Source organism: Elgaria multicarinata, chromosome 1 (genome assembly GCF_023053635.1).
Source record: "Elgaria multicarinata webbii isolate HBS135686 ecotype San Diego chromosome 1, rElgMul1.1.pri, whole genome shotgun sequence".
Lineage (NCBI taxonomy): Eukaryota > Metazoa > Chordata > Lepidosauria > Squamata > Anguidae > Elgaria > Elgaria multicarinata.
In genome coordinates this window covers 172140057-172162441 of record NC_086171.1, presented here as the reverse complement: position 1 = coordinate 172162441, position 22385 = coordinate 172140057, and the positions used below count along the sequence as shown (strand labels likewise).

Here is a 22385-nt window from a genome sequence, read left to right as displayed (position 1 = left end):
TGTCGCCACAGAGGATTTGGGGATGGTTACCACTTCCCCATGAACATGATAGCATTATTGCATTATAGTCTCTCTCTCTCTGGGCTCCATCTGATGAGCGTTTTATTGCACACTCGTTACTGGGAACTCACAGATTTTTCGCAGGTCCCTCACATGACGTCATCTACCTCCTGCACCCCTTCTGGCCTTCCTTATGCCACAAGAAAAACCGCAGAAAGTCTGAAATATTTTTAAAACTGGAAGTTGCTGCTCTCTCTTGCTGTGTGCAGGAGAAGCAGTGTGATTAGAGCACCTGACTGAATGGGCCTTGTGCGCGTTGTTTACTTCCGGTTTTGAAACAGGAAGTAACTGAGCAACGAAACCAGGAGCGGAGAAGCGATGGTAGGGAGTGTCCCATGTGTGATGGATCTCTCTCTGTGTGTGTGTGTGTGTGTGTGTGTGTTGTGTGTGTGGTTTTCATATCATTTATTCTACGCTTCTCGTGTTTCCTTGCAGTTTCCTTGCAATTCAAATTATGTATTTTCCTCCTAATATTGTAGATATCTTTGCATGCACATCAGTGTAGCTGAATGAGGAACAATGATAATTATACAAATTCCCAGGCATAGAAGACAGAGCTCCTTTTTGTGAGGCAGCCCAGGACAAAGCTAATCTTGGAGGACATCTGTCTGATTTTAAGTCAATTATGATAAAGCAAATTAACATAGAACACCTTTAGTGCTACTGCTGTGTTTATCTCATCCTTTCCAGCCTTGATTCAAAACTGCAAAGCAGTGTCAGTGCACTGAAATCAAAGGAGTTCTGCTCTTCAAAAGTTCATAAATGATTGTTTCCTGGACTTGTGCCATCTGCAAGGGAGTCCTAAGAGCAGCCATGCCCAAACCTAGATTTGGCGTATCCACACGAAGGAGAGGGGATATTGCTTGCAGCTATTGGTCAAATATCTCGGGTTTGCTTCCACATTGGATATTTACTGTCTAATAGACAGGTTTTGCTCACTCACTTTTTGCAAGGCAACAGCACAGTCTCGTGAGCAAAACATCCTCCTCTGACATTTCCCTCCTTCAGCTTCCCGGAGTGGCTCCGAATCCATGCTGTGTTAGTTAGATGATGCAGACACAGATTCAAAGCCACCCCTGGGCAAAGATGCACAGCGGAAAAGTTGGGGACTTACCAGCCAGAGCAAGGTCAGCCCAGCTCTTCCGCCAGGCTGTCATCGCTCAGAGCTTCCCAGGTGGAAGGTGACCTCTTATTGGTCACCAGAATCCATGGGAGGGGCCTCTAGAAAGCCCACCCTGCTCCCCCTTGTTAGAACAACTTGCTGCTGCCACACACCAGGGATAGCGCAGGGTTTGGCGAGGGAGCTGCACCAACCTGGCTCCATGAAAACAGCCCCTAGGAATTGACTATCATTCTAATCCTACCCTTTCTCAGTCACATTGTCTACTTCATTCCACCTCTTCCACCAAATTGCAGCTGTGGAAGAGGATCAGCAACACTGAGAGGAAGGAAATGTTTAACCCTTCTTCCTCATGTAATGGTCCTGATGAAAATCACTCCCTCTCTACATTTGGGTCTGGTAAACAAGGGACTGGAAGCTCTCTTGATATATTTTTTTTTCTGGGCAGCTGCATTCATAATTAATCCAGTAAAAATAATTTACAGCTGATTCACTACCAAAATCATTATCAGTGTGAAGCTATACCATTGTAATCACTAAGAGAGGAACTGTGCTATATGTTTCATTAGACCTGACCAACACACAATACATACGAGTCTGAAGCAACCCAGCTATAAAATCTAGCTCTTAAGTTCAAGCCACAGACACTGAAGCCTACAGTTTTGTTTCCATCTCAGCTTTCAAAGCCAAAATCAAGTTTCATATTATTTATTCTTAATTTTATCCTGCTTGCATAGAACCCAATTCAGAGATAAAAAGTACAGAACTGGAGAGATTCATTAATGCCTTCCAAAATTGAAATGATATTTTCAAGCATAGAACAATCGAACTAGAAATCTCTTCTTCCTGCAGTCAAAATTATTTGCTCCCTACATAGCAAGTATATTTTCTTTGAAAACAAAGGCAGATCATCAAAATGCATAAGTTTAACATTCACACTTCTACTGGATTATTGAAAAGATTTTATTTAAATTCACTCCACTGATGCACCAATCCCATGTTCCTAAATTTAAGAAAGCAAACCATGGTACATAAAACTTGAATACTGAAGAGAAGCAAAAGTTTATAATAAAAGGCCACAGGAAAAATAAATAAAAGTCTTTTCAACCTTACACAGGGGGAACTTTGACCTATATGTCCAAAAAAGAAATGGCAAATATAATATATTCATGATAAAGATGATAATAAGTTTCTTCAGCTCGCTTAGTATATATTGTTTCAAATGCATTATTTTAGCATTTGGGCTTTCTCATTCCCATACAGAGCTTTACTAGAATATAATAGGTTTAAGCCCCATGATGATTCAAAACACAGCCCTATATGAAGACATTCTGGGATGTAGGTCATAGGTGTGCTGTAGCTAGGGATGTCAGAGAAATCCATTTGGGATGTGGAGTTTGTCATGTTTTCCTAGGACTTCATTTTGGTTCCTGCTGCAGCACCTGATTCGACTGGGGCAGTGCAAGTCAGGCAAATCCATGAGTTTTCCAGGCATTTTGCACATTATTTCCACAAGTCCCACAATTTGTGCACATTTCTGAGCCATTTTCACAAATTCAGCTATAAATTGCTCAGACATTTGCCCAAATCACTCAGAAATTTTCACAAATTGTGAAACCTGCAAAAAACAAAAAAAACAAAAAAACAGTAATGCACAAAAACGCCCCGCAAACACAAATTGAGCCATACATTCCACAGAACTTCATCAAAGAACCAGATTTCCCAGCAATGAACATCCCTAGCTGTGGCTGAATGCTGGTGCATTATTGACACATGATATCTACACCACATTGTAGCCAAGCTGTGGGGGTGCCAATGGCAGACTCATTGAGGTTTGCAGCAGCCCAAGACCATTCCGCTCTACCCCATTTCTGCTTCTTTACAATGTACGAAGCCCTTGAACTCATATTTCCACTTCCTTCCACATCAGAATTGTGTATGGGAGATACAGGCACATTGTTTGTGTTCCCTATGTAGCCTGATGTCAACATGGTAAGATGTAAATGGAGCTCCCATTTACCTGGACCTAGTTATCATGAAAAGCATAGGAGATGTCTGGACGGGGCCACTTCAGACTGCAGGTGGAGGCTCACATGACCTACTGTTTCTCACAATAAAAAAAATACCTACACATAAAAAATAGCAGTCAAGGGAAAGGGCTCTATTCTAGTTTTCTAACATGCTAACTTTTTATGTGTAGGACATTGTGTGTGTGTGCATACAAGAGAGAGAGAGAGAGAGAGAGAGAGAGAGAGAGAGAGAGAGAGAGAGAGAGAGAGAGAAACATTCCATCGTGTGAGCCCTCTTTTCAGTCTGAAATGGCACAATCCAGATATAATTCAATCCCATTGGACTAATTCTTAGCAGGCCCGGCATCAGGGCAAAACATTATCTGGCAGTTGTCAACACTCCAACCCTTCCGGAGGGCCCAGTGCCCTCCATGACACTAGCCCCAAATGCCAACTACAGCCACACAAGTGGTTTCCTTGGGTCATGCTAGCTGGAGCCTGCCATTGAAATCCCCCCACAAAGCCTCTGGAATGGTGGCATAGCTTCACGCCCGAGCAATATTCTGTCAGGTCCTCAATGTGGAGGAATTAAAATGTTGGGGCCAGCAGCAGCTTTTCTTGTTTGCTTGTTTGCTTGCTTGCTGCTGGTCTGCCTCCACTATCAAAGGAAGGGAAATGGACAAGTTTGCCAGGGGAGGTAGGTAGTTGCCAGGGGCCATGTTAGCCCTGGGCTTTAGAATCTGGATGGTTTGAATGAACTGCAGGCCACACAAACAAATGAGTTCTATATTTGGAGAATTTGAGTAAAAATAATAAATGTTAGCTACATGCTAATGAGCACCTCTATCAGCTGCCTAACATTCATAGTAGGCCCAGCAACTGGAGCCTCACACCGTAGGTGTTCACTAATTCACCTGTAAAGCTTCTGTGTAAATATAACAAGTCTGCACTGCTGATTTCATAAATAGGGTCATTTCCACCAGGCCATACATGTTTTGATATTCTACATGTAGTTTGGAAGATTGGGAATGCGCCAAGGGGTTTTGCACTCTCTCATCCCCCTTTCATTTCCATTCTCACAGACAGATTTTCTCCTCCATTTTATGGTTTCCAGTAACCACAGTTTGCCATGAAGTCCAAAGGAGGCAAACTATAGTTAGTGCTTGCTGCCAAACCATGATCTGGCTTGACAAACCATTGTTTGCAACACTCCTACCTAGTTCTAATCATAGTTTGCCAGTTTCAGAAATGATGGCAAACCATGGTTAGAGGAAACTAGGAAAGGGGTGGGAATTGGTACAGGATAGCAGAGGAGAGAGAACAGAATGTATGAGGTTATGACATGCTTCTGATTCCCCAAACAGTACTCGGGCGAATAATCTAAACTGAGCCAAAGTTTCCACACTGAAACTTCTGCAAAGTAGTTCCAAAATAGATCTACCATGTAGAGAAATCTGCCCTAAGACAATGAATGAATTGACAGAAGAAAAAAGATCCAGTAAGCAAGAGGTGCCTGATGTGGTAGGTATACATTCATGATGCGGTGTTCAGTATAAATTAGTCTGTACTCCTTTTTCCCCATCCCCTGTAGACACATAACATACTGTAAAGTACATAGGTACCTTTCCTCTTCAATTCTATACATGTTTGATTGCTGAGCTGGAATGTTACAAAGAAGATGGAACATTTCACTTGCACTAAGGGTGCTTCCAGATGAGGCCTTTACGGTGCAATTGTTCTGCCTCATTCACAGAATTTTACAGGGGGTACAGATGTTGATGTCTTCATTTTGCAATCCTCCTATGTTTCCCCACCAAGTGTTATCTCTTTTTTCTTACCAGAGGGGAAAAACAGCTAAGGAGGGAAAGAAGGGATAACTGCATAACGCCTTCTGATTGGTTGCAGTAGGACCCCTCCATCTGGAAGCACCCGTAGTCCAAATGGTGCAGCTTAGCAGCAGGACACTTATTGAGATCCAGGCAGCAAACAAAACCTTGGAACACACAGACTTTGTATCAGAACAGACGAGTCACACTTTCATAGTCAGTTACAATAGCACTTCCTTTGTTCCAGCAAGTTCATCTCTTTCCTCAGGCATAAAATAACACACAGCGATCTACAAAGAAAGCATGGTTGATGACTAACTACTCAGTCACCTTGTATATTTGGAGCGTCGAATGACACTCAGCTTTCACTTTGGGACTCTTGCAAGTCAGTTCCTTGGGATGCAACCATAAGCCTGAGCCAACAAACAGGATATTTACTCATATGGTTATTTTCTAGCATGGCTGGTCAGCAGTGGTCTCCAGGTGTTATCACTCCTTGCTACTTTCAATATACATGTTTAAGATACAGAAGCTTGGCCTCTCAGAGAAAGTGCCCAATCCTGAACCTTTTCCCATCTCAAACTTTTCCAGTCATAGAGCCAACTGTTAGAACAGTGCGCTTTTCCTCCTCTGCTCAGCAATCCATCCTCCTGGATTCACATCCATCTGTAACATCTTCATCACCCATTTGTCTTTCCGTGCCCCATCAATGAATTCATCCAACGACAACTGCCCTAAAGAATCAATGGAAGAGAGAGGGAGTCACAGTGTGTCAAATGTGTCATGACCTGTGTAGCCCCACACCCTGTGGCCACTGTTGTACTACCAGTGTTTCCCCTGCTACCCAACATTTGCCTTCTTCACAGAGAAGAGAAGAGAAGGGAAGAGAAGAGAAGAGAAGAGAAGGAGGGAATGGACACCCTTCTGCTAGTAGCCCCAAACTGGTGCTTCTGCATTAATTTGACTCTGGAAACCAATGTCAGAATTCTTATCCATTCTGATTCTTATCAACCTAGACTATGAATCTAAAGTCCTCCTCCAGGTGCCTACTCTCAGGGAAGCTCGGAGGATGGCAACAAGGGAGAGGGTGGTGGCCCTCTAATTATGGAATGATCTGCCTGACGAGGTCCGCCTGGTGCCAACATTGTTATCTTTTCGGCACCAGGGAGGATTCTACACGTCGTACTGAGGGCGCTTCTTGCACCCCCAGTGCGACCCCAAAGCGATCGTGTAGCTTGCCTGGAGGAAGAGGCGTCCTTGCCGCCGCCGCCCACCTACCTCCTTGCCGGCCGGCTCGGAGAGCTCGGCGGAAGAAGGCGGGGTGGAAAGCGGAAGAAGCTCTCCACCCCGCCTTCTTCTGCCGAGCTCTCCGAGCCGGCCGGCGAGGAGGTAGGTGGGCGGCGGCGGCAAGGATGCCTCTTCCTCGTCTCTTCTCCAGGCAAGCTACACGATCGCTTTGGGGTCACACTGGGGACACATGGAAGCGCCCTCAGTACGACGTGTGTTGTTCCTCCAAGTCAAGACTTTTCTCTTCTCCCAGGCATTTCAGAGCACATGTTGAGTTTTCAATTGACCCCTGACTGAGAGTTCAAAGAGAGTTCAAAGTTGTTTTTAAATGTGTATTGTCTTTGTATGAGGTCTGTTTTTATCCTTTTAAAGTTTTAAATTTTGTATATCGATTTTTAATGTTTAATGTTTTAATCTTTGTAAACCGCCCAGAGAGCTTCAGCTATGGGGCAGAATAATAATAATAATAATAATAATAATAATAATAATAATAATAATAATATGAATGGCAAGAGTAAATGAGCCAAAAGCACTTGGAAAGTTTAGTCTTCACTTTTGGAAACATGATTGGCTGGGTGGGGGGGATCTGCCCACCCCTCAACAATTTTCAAGGGAGCCATGAAGTCCTTGAGCAAGCTTGAAAGGGACAGCCCAGCGAAGGTGTGACAATCCTCAATTAAAATAGCTGTGCAGGAAAATATTTGCGTGAAAGAAAATTTGGAAACTCTCAAATTTGGATCAGCCCTGGTTTAACATTGTTTTAAGATGGGGGTTTGGACAAGTAGGACTGGTGGAAATCACCTTAATGGCACTGGAAAGTATCACCTTTAGGGAAATTACAAGTAAATGGCCTACAGCATCTTGGAAATAATCAAAGACTGTTCTGGAAGGTGGAAAATGGACACGCTGAGGATGTAGTTGAACTAAGAAATGTCCCTCATATTTTAAATGAGTTGACTCTGATGGCCATATGTACTACAGTGCATAAGATGCTCTTTCTTCTGAGTTTTGGTGTACTCATTAAACATTTGCCTAGCAAAAGTATTACAAATGCAGGCACCCAAGCTGTAAATTTCTTACCATCTCCATTCTCATCCACTAACTGAAATATCCTCTCCACAACTTCCTCTGGAGTGAGGCGTGGTTGGCTTCCTTCTTCTTCAGGCTGGCAAACTTGCTTTAGTCTGTAAATAGACTGGAAAGGGGGGGGGAAGCTGATGTTAAAAGAAAGGCAGGCAAGAACAGCTCCTGAGATAAGAGGTACATGAAATACTAATGAATAGTTTGATCAAAGACGTTCACTGAAAAGGGAACAAAAAGCAATGGGAAGAAACATCCCAGTCTCTTTCCAGGTGTGAGTGATTTAAGGTGCTTCCAGGTAGACAGCGCCTAGTACTGTCAATCAAACTAACCCAGTTTGTCTTGTGACTTCAGTTCCGTTTGTGGAGTGAAAAGTTGGGGCTACTTCTGCTAACATCAGGGGTGTTGAATCTCCTTCAGCTCGAGGGCTGAATTCCACTTCAGAGAAGCTCACAGGGGCCACAGCCCAGTGGTGGGTGTGTCCAGAATAACAAAACTAACAGTATATTGTAGTTTACAGCTCTTGCTGGCAGTAACTAAGCCTTAGGAGAGTGGGGGAACCGTTTAGAATGGGGTGGGGGCTGCAAAAAAGCTGGGAAACTACCAAATGATCTGTGGGTTAGGGAAAAGGGAAAGGGTGTGTGGTCATCTGGGCAGCCCCAGAGAATTGGATTGGGACCCCAGGAGGGCCAGCTTTGTCCTCCAGGCCTGAGGTGCTGCACCCCTGGACACGTGCTGCACGGAGAGGTGGTGAATCCAGATGATTTCAGTGTCCATATGCTTTGCTCCATGGAGCAAGCAGCACATCCAGAGGTGTCGATTTGGATGAAGAAAATGGCAGCCGTGGAAGGGGTTAGTCACTCAATAACGAATACTAATCTGCCCCTTGGCCTTTTCTGCACCACATTCCCATCCTGTGGTGGCATTTGCTCTTGTGAAAAATCATGGGAGAGTCAATCATGGATCTCTGATTATTATGACTAGTTTGGCCTGAAGTCGTCTGGGGAAAGAAAAGTATACTTTGCTACCTGGTGCATCAGAGTATGGGACAGCAGCAGGCCAGATGAAACGAACATCCACCCAGACAAATTTCCATTAGATCTGATATGGGCTATGTTTGCACATAACAATACAGCAGGGTTCCTTGCATTCTGTGAACAAGCAGCATGCTGGTGTGCATAGCCCATTTGTTCCTGCTTTGCTCCTTCCTTCCCACAAATGGGTGATACTAATCAGGAAGGGATAGCTTATTGTGTTGTCAGAATCTCTAGGATCCTGGTTTCTCGCTCCCAAACAAGCCAGGATCATAAACAATCAATAAGCAGATACTCTCTTTTTCTTTTTGAACACTACTTCTCTTGTCCTTGGTCTTGTTTTGGTCTTAGGTGTAGCTATTCTTTGCCAGCCCACAAGGGCCTCTGTGGGCTGGCATTTTACCTGATTGTGGATTAGCCAGGGCATGACCCAGACATGACCAATTCTTTGCTGACCTGTTAGGACTGAGAATCTGCTTAAGACACACCTCTCAGATGACACAGGTCATCAGCTCCTTAAGTTCTTGATGCTCATGACTCACCCATGTAGAGGGCTCAGCTCATGATCACAATCTCAAAAGGAATGATGGCATACTGGATGTAATTAGCCATGCAATTGGTCTTGGATATTGGGGTGGGAAGAGAGATTCCACTCTTTTAAATTTAAAAGAGAGATTGGGCTCTTTTAAATCTCTAGTTGCTCTAACTAGAGAATGGCAAGTGTGATCAACATAATGACACAGTCCTGATTTCTCTATGCAGTACATAATCCTTATTACTAAGCCTTTTAATAATAGCTGGGGCAGTAATCCTTCCGGGAAATTTATAATAGCTCCTTTACACTGTTTACTCTTTCCTCTGGGTATTGTGTGCAAGATGATTCCCCTCAAATTACACAGCATTGCTTTTCTTTTCCAGGTGGATGACTCAGTTTACTTGAACGAGAGTATAGGTAACAAAATTCATGGGAATATGTGTTTTTTTCTTTTTCTTTTTTAACTTGTGAATACTGGCACCAGTCATCAACACAGCTTTTCTGTACATTAATGCAATCTGAATGCTAATGCTCACAATGCTAACAGCGGTGAATAGTTCCCAAGCTGTAAATACCAGTGATAATAATATAATAATACCTCTTACATTCTATTAACACTGAGTTTCCTGAAAAGGTTTATTTACTTGCTTATTTATTTAGTCTGATTCTTAAGTGGTTCCAGCCTCCTGTGACCTCCCTTCTCTGGATAGAAAGAAACCAATTAGCGCCCTCTGCAATCTAGTCTATCAGCCTATCTTAGGACTCACTCTTATCTCTCAATTCTGTGTAGTCATTCCTTGCTCAAATACATTCACCATGATCTGAAACAATACAGGGAGACCAAGCTACTGCATCACCCCCAGTCTATCTCCTATTTGAAAAATGTAGGAGAGGCCATTTTCCTGGATCTTTTTCTTGATGTTGAAGCCCCACTCTCTGTCACTATTATTTCCCCAATGATGTATGTAAAGCTAAGAAAACCATGGTGTGTGTGTGTGTGTGTGTGTGTGTGTGTGTGTGTGTGCGTGTGGTGTGTGTGTGTATGTGACAAGCAAAAGCATTAAGATGCTTCTTATCAAAGTTCTGACTTCTATTGCCCATAATATAATTTAGGAAAGTGACACAGAAATGCCCAGAACAAAGGCACAAATTTCAAAGAGGGAAAGCAAGTGATTGGCTTCAACTCCATCTATCTCTCACACAAGGTGGGAGAGTTGGCAGATTTCCTATTGAGAGATCTCATATCTTGCCATCCACTGGTTTCCAGACCTCCTGACATGTTCCATTTCAGGAATCCCCACTGTACTTTTTCAAGACAGGATTGGCTTTACAGAATCTATCAAACTGGTGCTGTGAAACCAGGTGGAGTACCTGGCAATGAGTAGCAAATTCATACTTACTTACCTCAATTATTTCTAAGAGCTCAGGTCTATCTATGCAGCCATTCCCATCCTTATCATATATTTTGAATGTCCATCTCAGCTTGTGTTCCAGCTTCCCTCGCAAAACAAGATTCAAGGCAGCCACATACTCTAGGAAGTCAATTGTGTTATCCTGTGGATATATAAGATAAGGATTGGGGGTTAGCTTTCAAAGGGCAGGTCAACTCTACTTCACTGGCATGTAGACGTAGATAAAGAGTACATTGTTTTGTGGCTCTAAAGGGCAGACTTTCACAGCCTGGTGCCCTCTATATGGGTTGGACCTCAACTCCCACCATCCCCAACCAACAAGCAGGACAGGGATAATGGGAGTTATAGTCCAACATGCAGTTTGAGATGATGGAGTTATAGTCCAACCTGTACGCCGCCCTGAGATCTTATTGATATAAAACGGGATATAAATGTTTTAAATAATAAATAAATAAATCATACCCAACCATCATCATCCCTGACCATCATCTCTGACCTGCATGAAGGCACTAGGGTGGATAAGACTGCTGTATGGTATAACAATTCTACTTGCACAAATTAGTTTGATTTTCTAAATACCAAGGGCTTTTCTACACAAGGATGTTAATCCGCTGCATCTATTTTCGGTTTTGCCACAGAATTGAAATCTGAGCACTACACAAACAGCATTTCCTTTCTGGATTTTCTGATGACACCGGTATAGTGGAATAGCCCAAACGCACAAGAAGAAATTGTGTTTTCTTTAGCCATCAGAAATAATACCTTATTTTCCCCTGCTTTAAAAATACTTGCGGAAAGTGCTGTTTTCAAACAGAAGTGAAACTGAAGGGTCACGAAGTCGTCTAAAGAACCCATAAACAACCATAAGTAGGGAATGACAAGTGCATAACAAATGCCTTGGATAGAAAAGCTCCAAGTGCTACCATTGCTGAAGTGGTCTCAAAGACTGGAAGAATTAGACAGTTCAGACATTTGTAAGATGATCCACAAACCTATTCCATTTGGAGCAATTTACTACCTGCATATTCAATGTCCATGGAAACAGCCACTACTTCCCAGGAGAAGTGAGCGCTGTTACTGAAAGATACATCGCCAACACTGTTATCTTTCAGGCGCCAGGTCAAGACTTTTCTCTTCTCCCAGGCATTTAACAGCATTTAACAATGCTAAGTTTGTTTTTTTAACGGACCCCAGAACTGTTGTTTTTAAATGGATACTGTTGTTTTTATACTGTGGTTTTTATGGGTTTGATGGTTTTAAATTTTGTATATTTTTAATGTTTACTGTTTTCAACTTTTGTAAATCGCCCAGAGAGCTTCAGCTATGGGGCAGTATATAAATGTAATAAATAAATAAATAAATAAATAAATATGTAACATGCTACTGCAAAGTAATGGCTGTATCTGTTGAAATGCTAGGTCAGCCGTTACTTTTTCAATGCACCTACCTTTTGAAGCATGTTTGGCATACTCCATATGGAGTAATTTACTAATGTCTGATCTGGCCTATAGAATAGATAAAGCCAATATCTTTTACTGCACCAGTTCTAGTTGGTGGATTATTTTTGTTTGCTTTTATTTTATGATCTTCAACATGACTCTCTCATGTGTTTCAGTCTGTAGGGTTTTCAATGAGTTTCCCTTGAGATAATGCACTCTGAAATCCCTTCACAGCCTTTGAAGTGAGATGAAAGAGAGTCAACAATTCCTGGCAAGGCTCGGGGGCTCTTGACTCATCTCTCAACCCTGGATGTGACCCTGTTTGACAGTCTGGTGAGTGGAGCCCACAATTCTACAAAATAAATACAAGGATGAGAAACACTGATGGATTCCTTTCCTTGTTCATATGGATGGGATTTGTCCAGTCCTGGGATGTCAATTTCAGAATCTTGATATATATATATGAGGCCACTAGATGTGATGCAGAAGCTCTATGAATAAGTTTTTAAAAACTGTCAATAGTGCAGGAATATGTATGAAAATGTATGAAAATTGTCTTCTTGAAGTTGTAGTTTGTCTCGCAGGACAAAACTTATAAAGGTACTTATATGCCTCATCAGGAAAACAACTTGAGGAAAAATGGTTACTCCTTCCCCAGCACTATGGTCCAAATCTGAATTGGGCCCCTCTGCAACTGCTATTTACCAAGTCATGCCTAGCATGGCCCGACGCCTGCTACATTTGCACATAGCATTTTTTATATGCTATCACCACTTCCACCCTGATTGAATTTCCAAATCAATTTCATTGTCAGTTTCAGTGTCAGTTTCTTCTATTTTTAGAATAAGAATTGGAAGGAATACATAATTGAATAGATTATTTCAACTTCCCAAATATTAGGCAAGATATTAAATGGCTTGGAATTTCTTCCCAATGTTTAAATATAAATCTACTTTGTTGTCAAAATCCATTGCTTTTCCTCCTGTCCTGAACAGTTATTCTCCTTTTTAAAGTCATCATCATCATCATCATCATCATCATCATCATCATCATCATCATCCAGATAATGAGGACCACCTCATACCCTCTTGCTATTTAGCTTCCCTGGTTCCCTGAGTTTGGACAATCACGAGGGTAAAAGAAGCCATAGTATCTCTGCTGATCCCCTCACAGATAGATAGATAGATAGTTGGTATTGAACACTGATCTACCATGGGCCATGTGTGACTGGCACACTGGTACAGGCACTCAGTAGCAAAAAAAATAAAAAAATACAGCAAAATAAAAACTGCCAGCATATAACTCTGCTGGAACTTAATTTGAAAAAGGGGGGTCCATTCAATTTATTTTCGGTCATTACCTATTAACTAATGGTGGCAAGGATCGTAACCTCAGAATATTGGCATCTTGAGCTAAATTGTCAAAAAGAACTGAAACTAACAGAATGAAATGGAACTACAGCTGCTTGCTGTAGTTTCTATTCTTTGAGGAAATCTAAACGCAGCGATGATGGTTGTATTTTGCGAGGTTTTGGTCATGCTGCTATACTTTACTTATGTGCTATATATTATGTGCTTTGATGTTCTGGTGTAGCTTTGGCTGACGCTGAATGTAATCTTAAAATCTCTTCGATGATCATTACCAAGTGTTCATGCCTTACGTCAGGTTTTATATTATTAAAAGGAGCCCATTCTTCAGTTACTGCTTTGACCGAGGAGACGTTTATGGAACGTGAATCCTTATCACAAGAGGCCTGTGATAAGCCTTTCCTGAGACTAGATTGCCCCCCACCTACTTCTGCCTCAGGAGCTGCCAACACTCTTCGCTTGTACAACAAAATTGAGTATGGGAGCTTATCACTACTTTCAGATGAAGCCTTGATTGCAGCATCTCACAGTCTCATTCACTGAATTATACCCGCTGTTGGGTGTCTTCCATTTATAACGCTCCCGTTTCCCCATTGCTTCTTTCATCCTTTTTTCTTACTTCAGAAAATCGCTTAAGGAGAGGGAATGATGGAATAGCTGCACAATGACTTTTTGAGCACTGGGAGCCATCCTGCTCGGTCACTGAGATCATCAGAGGGCATACTCCTGGTGGTTTCACATGGACCTAAATCCCGATGGGAGAGGAGGCTTTAGTGTGGTGGCCCCTTTTCTTTGGAATTCTCTGTCTCTGGAGATCAGGCAGTCACCAACACTGGCCTGGTTCAGACAACACGCAAAACCATGCTGCTTAACCACAAAATGGTTAACGGAATGCATTGACCTTAATGCATTCCCTTAACCATTTTGTGGTTAAGCAGCATGGTTTAGTATGTTGTCTGAACCAGGCTTGTGCTGTTTCAGGCATCTCCCCAAAACAGCATTTTTCCAGGATGCCTTCCTTAACTGACCAGCCACAATTTTTATTGGTATTCTGTTTTAGAATAAACAATTTAAAGATGTGGTTTTAACCTTTTAATCTTTTTAACTGTTTTATTTCTTATGTTCACTGCTCTGGAACCTATTTTAGATATGGAGTGGTATATAAATATCATAAATAAATAAATATGGGAGCACCCTAAATGATAAAATATATTTCCCCTAGCTGGTTACTTTATATGTGCAAATGTGCACTCCCACCAAGGGTGCTCCCAGACAAAGGAGTCTTAGTGCTAACCATCAGAAAGCACTGGGCAGCTATTCCATCTCTTTCTCCTTAACGGATTTTCTGCGGTAAGAAAAAAACTGGAAGTGGTGGAAAAACATGGGAGGGCTACAAGCTGAAGATGAAGTCATCCACACTCCCCTCCCCCCCGCCACCGCCCATAAAATACTGTCAATGAGGCAGGGCAATGACATGTTAAAAGCCTCATCTGCAGGCACCCCAAGTCTATCTTACTGTGGGGTCCATATTATCTTCAGAATTTTTGTTTGGCCTTAAGATGGAGGCAGAATGTTGGAGCAAACACATCACTGTATTAGGGCTACAGGCCCCTCAGAGGCTATATGCCTATTGCAGGCTCTGTGCAGGAGACTGCAGCCAAGTGCTGTGGTTCACAGTGGGGCCAAAGGATGTGATCCTGCACCTCCTCCACATGCTGTTATCCAGACATTTCAAAGTGTCTGTGTAGGGCTATAGCCTGTGTTTTATCTAACGAATGTCTGCTCCAACTCCTTCATGCTATCTTAAACAAAACACACACAAACAACAGCACTGAAGACAATATAATAAGCCAGGCACAACAAAAAGACTGCATTTTGCTTGAACGTGGTTGATCAACACAAAAAGTGTTTGCCCTGATCCACAGATTCAGAATTCAAACATAGCGGTGCTTTTGAGGCCTTCTCCCTTTCTACACTGAACGCATTCTCAGTGCTAATCATAGGGGAAAGGTGGGTGTCCTTAAACCATGGAAATTTGGGCTCTGCAAGCATAGGAACAGCATAACTTCTGCAGCATTCATTTAAACTCGCACTCACACAAGCAGCTTTTTTGTGGGGAAGATCGTACAACCTGCTTTCACATTTGGATCTCCCCTGTGTATGTTTTCTTCCATTGGATTGGTGAGATACTTTATCAATTATTTAATGAATGAATATTATTGATTTCCTATCTCATGGGTTTGAACCCCAGATTGTTCAATCTTGCCTGATTAAAAACACACATTCTGTAAATGTCTAGAAAACTTTAAAAAAACACAACTCTACAGGTGATCCAATAATACAGCTCCCAATGCTTCTCAGTGAGACTGAATTCTTTTAGGACCAATGTCAGTCTACTCAAAGGAGGTCCTTGCACCGGCTGGTTTAATTTCTAATGGATAATTGCTAAGGATGAAGCCTTAAATATCAAGATATAGGAGACAATAGTGGCGCTAATGCAAGTGTGCAAGGACTCCTGATGGGTGCCTTCAGCATCTACCTATTTGAAACCATGTGCATGGACGTAGAATTCCTGACATAGTCTGTCCTCATTGCTTCTGTGTGGCTGTCCCCAAGTCTAGTTTCTGCAGGTTACACAGAGCTATATGAAGCACATAATCGCTGCTTACTCTTTTGACTTTCATGTCCTTAACTGGCATATCTTTTTGACATTTGACTCTGCCCTATTGACACCCAACATATTTCCTTTGACCTGTACACTCCCGACCTGGCTTCAGCTGCCTTGCTTCTTTGGCTCCTAATTCTGATGTTCTGGCTCCTAATTTTGACAACATTTTCTATACCTGCTCCCTGTCCAAAGCACCAGATACGTGACTCCAGATTTTTTTATAAGCAAAACCCTGAATTGTCTCCAAACAAGCCCCTGATAAGACAACTCCAGTTGGTCAACAGCACTGACTAATGATCACAGTAGCGCATGAAGCTGGAGAGAGCTATTGACTGGGTTCAGACATCATGATAACCCACAATAGGTTAAATAAACCATGACAGCTTATTTAACCCATCGTGGGTTATCATGTCGTCTGGCAATTTTTTTAAAAAACCCACAATGGCTTATTAGGTCAAAATACCCCCCATCCACCCCGATAACCCACAGTCTGCAGAGCGTGTTATTTAAACCATCGTGGGTTATTGCTTTGGCTAGTGGTCACTGTGTGTTATTTTGGCCAGCTACAGAGCTGTGTGGCAAGAGCAGGAGAAACCCCTGCTGTCTTGCTGAGAAGAGCGAGATCGCCATTCATGATCATAGGTAGTTATTGATACTGCAAATGTGTGTGAGTGTAATTGGAAGGAAGCCTTGAACATATAAAATTGTCATTTTTTTGCTTATTACAAATCTAGATTGGTCCTCTGCTTGTCAGTTCTGAGTGTAGGGTACAACCTTCTGTTTGTAGAGAAGAACATTTTTCAGTAACCATATCACATCAACGTAGTTACTCTTAACGGTTGCTCTATATTTTACACGACCACTACAGTTGCTGCAAGCATACCTATATAACTTCAGTGGTCCCCATTTCAAACAAGGGGAATTTGGAGAAATACTTGTAATTTTAAACACCCTTGTATACACACATGGAAAGTCTGGTTTGCCTAGAGATCTCCATGATGTGTGCATCTGCATGTCATTCACACTTTACAACTTTGCTGTGGGAAATACTGGTATGAACCCAGCGTACCTACAAGTAATCATGTCTGCAGTGTAAAGTGTACAGCCGCCCCAGCCAGCCTCAAAAGCAATCTCCACTTTGCTGATCAAATTTCTTATCACAGAAGTAAAAAGGTTATAAATAGATAGAAAACTACAAGACAAAAATAATTCAGAGGAAAGAGATATTTTCAAAATAGTCCTGCTTTTTAAAGGTGATTTGAAATTGCAGGTGCTTATATTCTTATACACTTAAACAAAGGCTGGTTTTCACATCCATTTCCTGAGAATAATTTCTTCTTGAGCTACAAGGTGCTTCCAGGCAAGGCCTTTATAATGCTATTGTCCTGCCTCGTTCATGAAATTTTATTAGGCGTGGAGGTCCAGACAATGTCATCTTCTACTTTTAACCTTGGGAGTCAGGCAATAATGGCAGCTCCCCAAGTCTCCTGGTCCTAGCGTGACCAACTGTCAGGATTTCCCTAGATTTGTCCTGGTTTTTGTTCTTTCCATGGTGTCAGGGGGGATTTTCTATAATTTTCAATAATGTCCTGGAATGACACACCTTCCCCTTTAAGGCTGCCATTAGCATGGCAGGAGGGAATGACATGCTTTCTTGAGGCACATCATTCCCCCACCCCGAGCTCCAATTGAGGTCTTAAAGGGGAAAGTGGGTCATTCGTGGACATTATAGAAAAGGCCCCAATTGGTGTGGATGGTGGTGGTGCAGAATGAAATCCTTTCCCCTCCTCCACTCCAATCGGGTTCTTTAAGGTGGCGGGGGGATAACGTACTTTTTGCAGGACTCAGAAAGCTGCTTCCCCACACACACACTAGGTGTCCTCTTTTTTGGTTTCCCAAATATGGTCACCCTACCTGGTCCCCTTTGTCCTGCAACTCCTAAATTGGCCTGCTGCCCTTAGTTGTGATAGAGGATGCAATACTGTTGTCAGTGTTAAAGTAAGATTAAACTGCCAAGCCAGCTGGCTACTGTATGCAGAATGGAATGGGGAGCCATTTTGTTCTTTGCCACAAAAACATCAAAATGTCTTGGATTTGCTGTGCTAGGTAACACTTTCAATAACTACTCTTGATTTCATTTTTAGCATGCAAGACAACATTCATTTTGCATTCTATCTGCTCATTTCTCAGCATAGCAAAATCTTCATTTCTTTTTGCATACATCTGGATCTGATTGAAGTCAGCTTTACTCCTTGCTTTTCCAGTTCCTTACTTGTAAGCCATATTTGATAGCTCTGCTAATAGCTCCTATTAACTGAGGCCTTAGCTAGACCTAAGGTTTATCCCGGGATCGTCCCGGGGTCATCCCTGTTCATGTAAATGACACACAGGATATCCCAGGAGCAGGCAGGGACGACCCCGGCATAAACCTTAGGTCTAGCTAAGGCCTGGGTTTGCTCTTCCTGCCATGAAGATATATTTAGCCTGATCTCAGGGCTGAACATACTATGATCTCAAAATTAGCACCTACATCTCAAAGGCTGGGAATTTCCCAACATCGTGGAGCTTCTATTTACTATAAGGGATGGTAGAAGTAGACCACTAGAGCCCTTAAATATCATTACAAAGCTTAGTATGCTGGATAGCCCGTTCTAATAAATAACCTTAACCTTCAGGGAGGCAAGTAGGAATTTTTTCTGTTGTTACTAAAGTGCATTTTAATACCTCAGAAACTGTATTTCAAGTTTGAGGCAGGGCAGCTTTGTTTTACTCTCCTTGGCCGTTTCTACACCTGCCTTTTTTCCAAAGCATCATCCTGGGATCACCCCTGTGCATGTAAATGACACACAGGGGATCCCAGGAGCAGGCAGGGATGATCCCTCCATTTTCCTGGGATAATCCTTAGGTGTAGAAAGGGCCCATGTTTCTTGGGGGAACGATTCTCTCATTCCCCTAAGCGCTTAAAGAATATAATGGACCATGAGCTGACCAACAGTGCTGTGTATAGAAGACCACATGGATGTTCTTGCACAGTAGAGCTGAAATGGTATAACGGTGCTGAGTCTGAAGCCTAAGCACTGTGCCAACACTTCCAGCTGATACCAGCACTAGAACCTGTCGATTTGACCCTAGAACTCTAAGTGTCAAGCACAGTTTTATAACATCAGGCCATGCAAAACCCTACAGCCACACTCATCTGTCTCTCTAGGGAGAACAACTGAACAGGGCCATATCACACTTTTTTTGAACGGACAACCCAACCCACTCATTATTTTCTCCTCACACACGGGAGGCCAACAATACAAGTTAACAGGGCCCAAATTTAGTCTTCTCTCCCTTCTTCCTCAAATTATTTAATAAGATATATCTATGTTATATCTATGTTATTCCTCTCACTCTTGCTTGCAATTAGTTAAAACTCTTGCTTGGAATTAGTTAGCGCTTACATTAACTAGTTACAGCTGTGCAATGCCGCAAGTAAAATAATGCCCCATACAAAATGGAAACCATAGAATATTGCTTTTCTGAGGAGATTTATTTCTCAACTATACATAGATTGTAACTTAGGCTATTTCTACACCTGCCTTTTTCCCCTGGGATCATCCCGGGATCATCCCTGTGCATGCAAATGACACACAGGGGGTCCTGGGAGCAGGCAGGGATGATCCCTTCATTTTCTTGGGATAACTCTTAGGTGTAGAAGGGGCCATAGTTTGTTAAACTGAATAGAGTGGCTCATATAAGTACACAAGGGGTGCAAAACCTTAGGATCCCAATCTGACTCTCCAGAGGTTCCCAGAAGGCAATACCTGTTTTCTCAGTTTTTGTGTACTTTCCCCCACATCCTAAAAGGCTGAGATGCCTTTCCCAAGGCTTAGTTACTGCCAGGAAGAGCTTTAAGCTTAAATGTGCTGGTATTTTGGGTACTTTTGCCACCACCCCTTTTGCCTCGCACACCACCCTGACAGCTTATCTAAAATGGAATTTGGCCCTTGGCCTGAAAGGGGTACTCCAACCCTGAAGTAGACCATTAGCCTTAGATTGCATTCTCAAGGACCCTTCTATTCGAGAATAACTCAATATTTTTCTCCCATTGCATGTATTTATCACACATTTTGTGCACCCCTTCCCAAAGGCAGGAACAGTGCAACCAAGCTGAGGACCATTCACACTATACTCCTAGAGTGGGTTTCCTGAAATATTAGCCTAAATTTTGCCAGCCTGGATCAAATCCCAACAATTTCTAACATGTTGGAACTAACAGCATTTGACTTTTGCATATTCAATCTTGTTCTGTGAATAATTTAAAACACTCCTATACCGTCTGCAACTCAAATGTTTTGGAATGTACTGAGTCATAATTTGAATACAAGTTGAATCATCCACATGTCTAATTCAACACACTGCCTTCCTGTCTGTACATTATTTGATGTCCGTCTGGCTGGAAAGGGGAACTGATATGAAATACCAGGACCCTATAGCAAGGATGCTTCCAGACAGAGAGCTGAGTATGTACAACCAAAAGACATTCTGCAACTTTCACAACTTTTCTTCCTTAAAAGTTTTTTTTCTGGTAAGAAATGAAACAAAAGAAGTAGTGGGAAAGCACAGGACGGCTACATTGAAAACAATGTTGTTTGGAATCTGCATAATGTTCCATGAATAAGGCAGTGCAGTTGCACAATAAAAGCCTCATCTGATGGCACCCAAGTGGGTAAAGTTTAGTGTATAAGTATTCCAGTGTGACTAGCAGGATTCATACATCAAACTGATGTTCTGACTACCATTTCTCTGTTAAACCTAGATCAGCTTGTGTCTCATCTAAAGCCACTGATGTCAGCAGGGTTCCTTCCTCTCACTAATATTTTGATCAGAGTCAAGTGACTCCTTATATAATTGTCATGGTGAGCGACCTTGCAGTAAGTACAATCAGTGTACCAAAAACAAAGACTCCCACTGAGCAGTAATGACAGGCTGGTTCATCAGTCAATTAATTATCTACCCAGATATATTGTCATAATAATATTAATGGATGCAATTCAGAGAAACCCTTTAGATGGGTCTTGATTGTGGTTTTCTGACAGTAGGTCCTTGTGCTGCAGTAGAATATGCCTGAAAAACAGGAATCGTCTTTCATCTTTTTTTCTTCTTCAAAGTTCTATGAGTGGTTGTTGTTGTTTTTTTGGAGGGGGGGTACTTACTATAAAAATAAACTTCCGTTAGTAAACTTTCAAGTATTTTTTTTTAATTGCTGGTATAATTTCATTTGTTCTAGATAACAACCAGCTGGACATGGCTTACTTTGAGACAACATTACCAAGTGCTGCAAGATCTACAAATACTACGGAGAACTACAGGCAATAATAGAAGAATTTGTAAGCTGAATGGAAGAGGAGAAGCCGAATGGGCTCCTACTCCAGGGGCTATTTTTCCTAGGGCTGGCCTTGAATTTTATGGGTACTTCCCAATTCAGCTTTTATTGTGTGCCATTGCCCAGCCTCATTCATGGAGTTTGACTGGGGTGGGGTCCAGGTGATGTTGTTTTCCACCCATAACCCTCCCTATGTTTCCCCACCACTTCTTCCATCTTTTATTTACTGCAGAAAGACTGTTCAGAAAGAAAAGCTTCCTAGTGTAATTTAATAGTTAGTGCTAGGATCTCTTCATCTGGAAGCACCCTAGGAGCAGTTGACTGGGTGGCATGTGACCCTACCATAAGAAGGACCAGGAGTGATTTCTTGAATTGCTTCAACCAATCAAATATTTATTTTAAAGCTCACCGCATGGTCTGCTGTCCACATAGTCTACAATCCACTAAATTATGGACACAAGTGTAAAATGTGTGTTTCCTCTAAAAAATCTAACCTTCATTAGAGACATTTAGTTAGTTAGTTCCCTCTTTGCAATGGAAATCATTATCCATCTCCCGGGATCTTGACACATCTGTCACTTTCCTTTGACAAAACACTTAACAAAGAATGTCTAGTAAAAAGGGAAACTCCACATTTAGAAAGGAAGGGAAAGTGACTTTTCTACATTAGATGTAAACCTTAAAGGACATAACTAAAAATGTAAACAAACAACTAAATATTGAAAATAATGCTTACCCCATTCTTATCAAAAGCCTTGAACATATTCTCTACATATTCTGCTGCCTCCTGATCATTGTGTACCCCAAAGAACCGTTTGAATTCATGCATGAAGAGAGTCCCACTGGGACATTCCACCACAAACTTCTTATACCATTCCTGCAGTTCAGCCACATCAATCTCGGCTGGTTCCCCTTCCTCGTTGGTGAAGTGTTGTCCCATGTTGCTGAGCAAAATGGAAGAGAAAAGGATGGTTTTCTCCCCCACACACACTTTCTTTCAGTTTTGTATTTTCTTTCTTCTTGGATGAATATTTCCTCCCTTATGGCATTTATTTTCTTTTTCTTTCTTCAATGAATATTGCACATTTAACCCAGGTTACTTCTCCCGCTCATCTTCCTTCCTTCTTCTTTTTACTTTTCTGTCCTGCAGCCTCCACTCACTCCCTGGATTCCCTGG

At 42.1% G+C, this 22385-nt stretch overlaps 2 protein-coding genes across 2 annotated transcripts in view; both read right to left on the bottom strand.

Annotated features, from left to right (window-relative positions):
* Positions 1-22385, bottom strand: part of ATP5PB (ATP synthase peripheral stalk-membrane subunit b) — a 331787-nt gene that overhangs the window by 196838 nt on the left and 112564 nt on the right. The gene's annotated exons all lie outside the window — the stretch shown is intronic.
* GUCA1B (guanylate cyclase activator 1B) lies at positions 5622-22148 on the bottom strand. Its single transcript, XM_063119516.1, has 4 exons — positions 21945-22148; positions 10356-10505; positions 7383-7497; positions 5622-5749 (listed from the first exon to the last, which is right to left on the bottom strand). The coding sequence occupies exons 1-4, from the start codon at positions 22146-22148 to the stop codon at positions 5622-5624; spliced, it is 597 nt and encodes a 198-aa protein (XP_062975586.1).

What these genes read in the sequence shown, in the direction of transcription:
- GUCA1B (XM_063119516.1), bottom strand. Translation starts at nt 22,148, where the DNA reads ATGGGACAACACTTCACCAACGAGGAAGGGGAACCAGCCGAGATTGAT. An exon ending in AGGCTTTTGATAAGAATGGG is followed by an intron (nt 10,506 to 21,944) that starts GTAAGCATTATT and finishes ATATATCCACAG; the next exon opens with GATAACACAATTGACTTCCT. An exon ending in AGTGGATGAGAATGGAGATG is followed by an intron (nt 5,750 to 7,382) that starts GTAAGAAATTTA and finishes TTGATTCTTTAG; the next exon opens with GGCAGTTGTCGTTGGATGAA.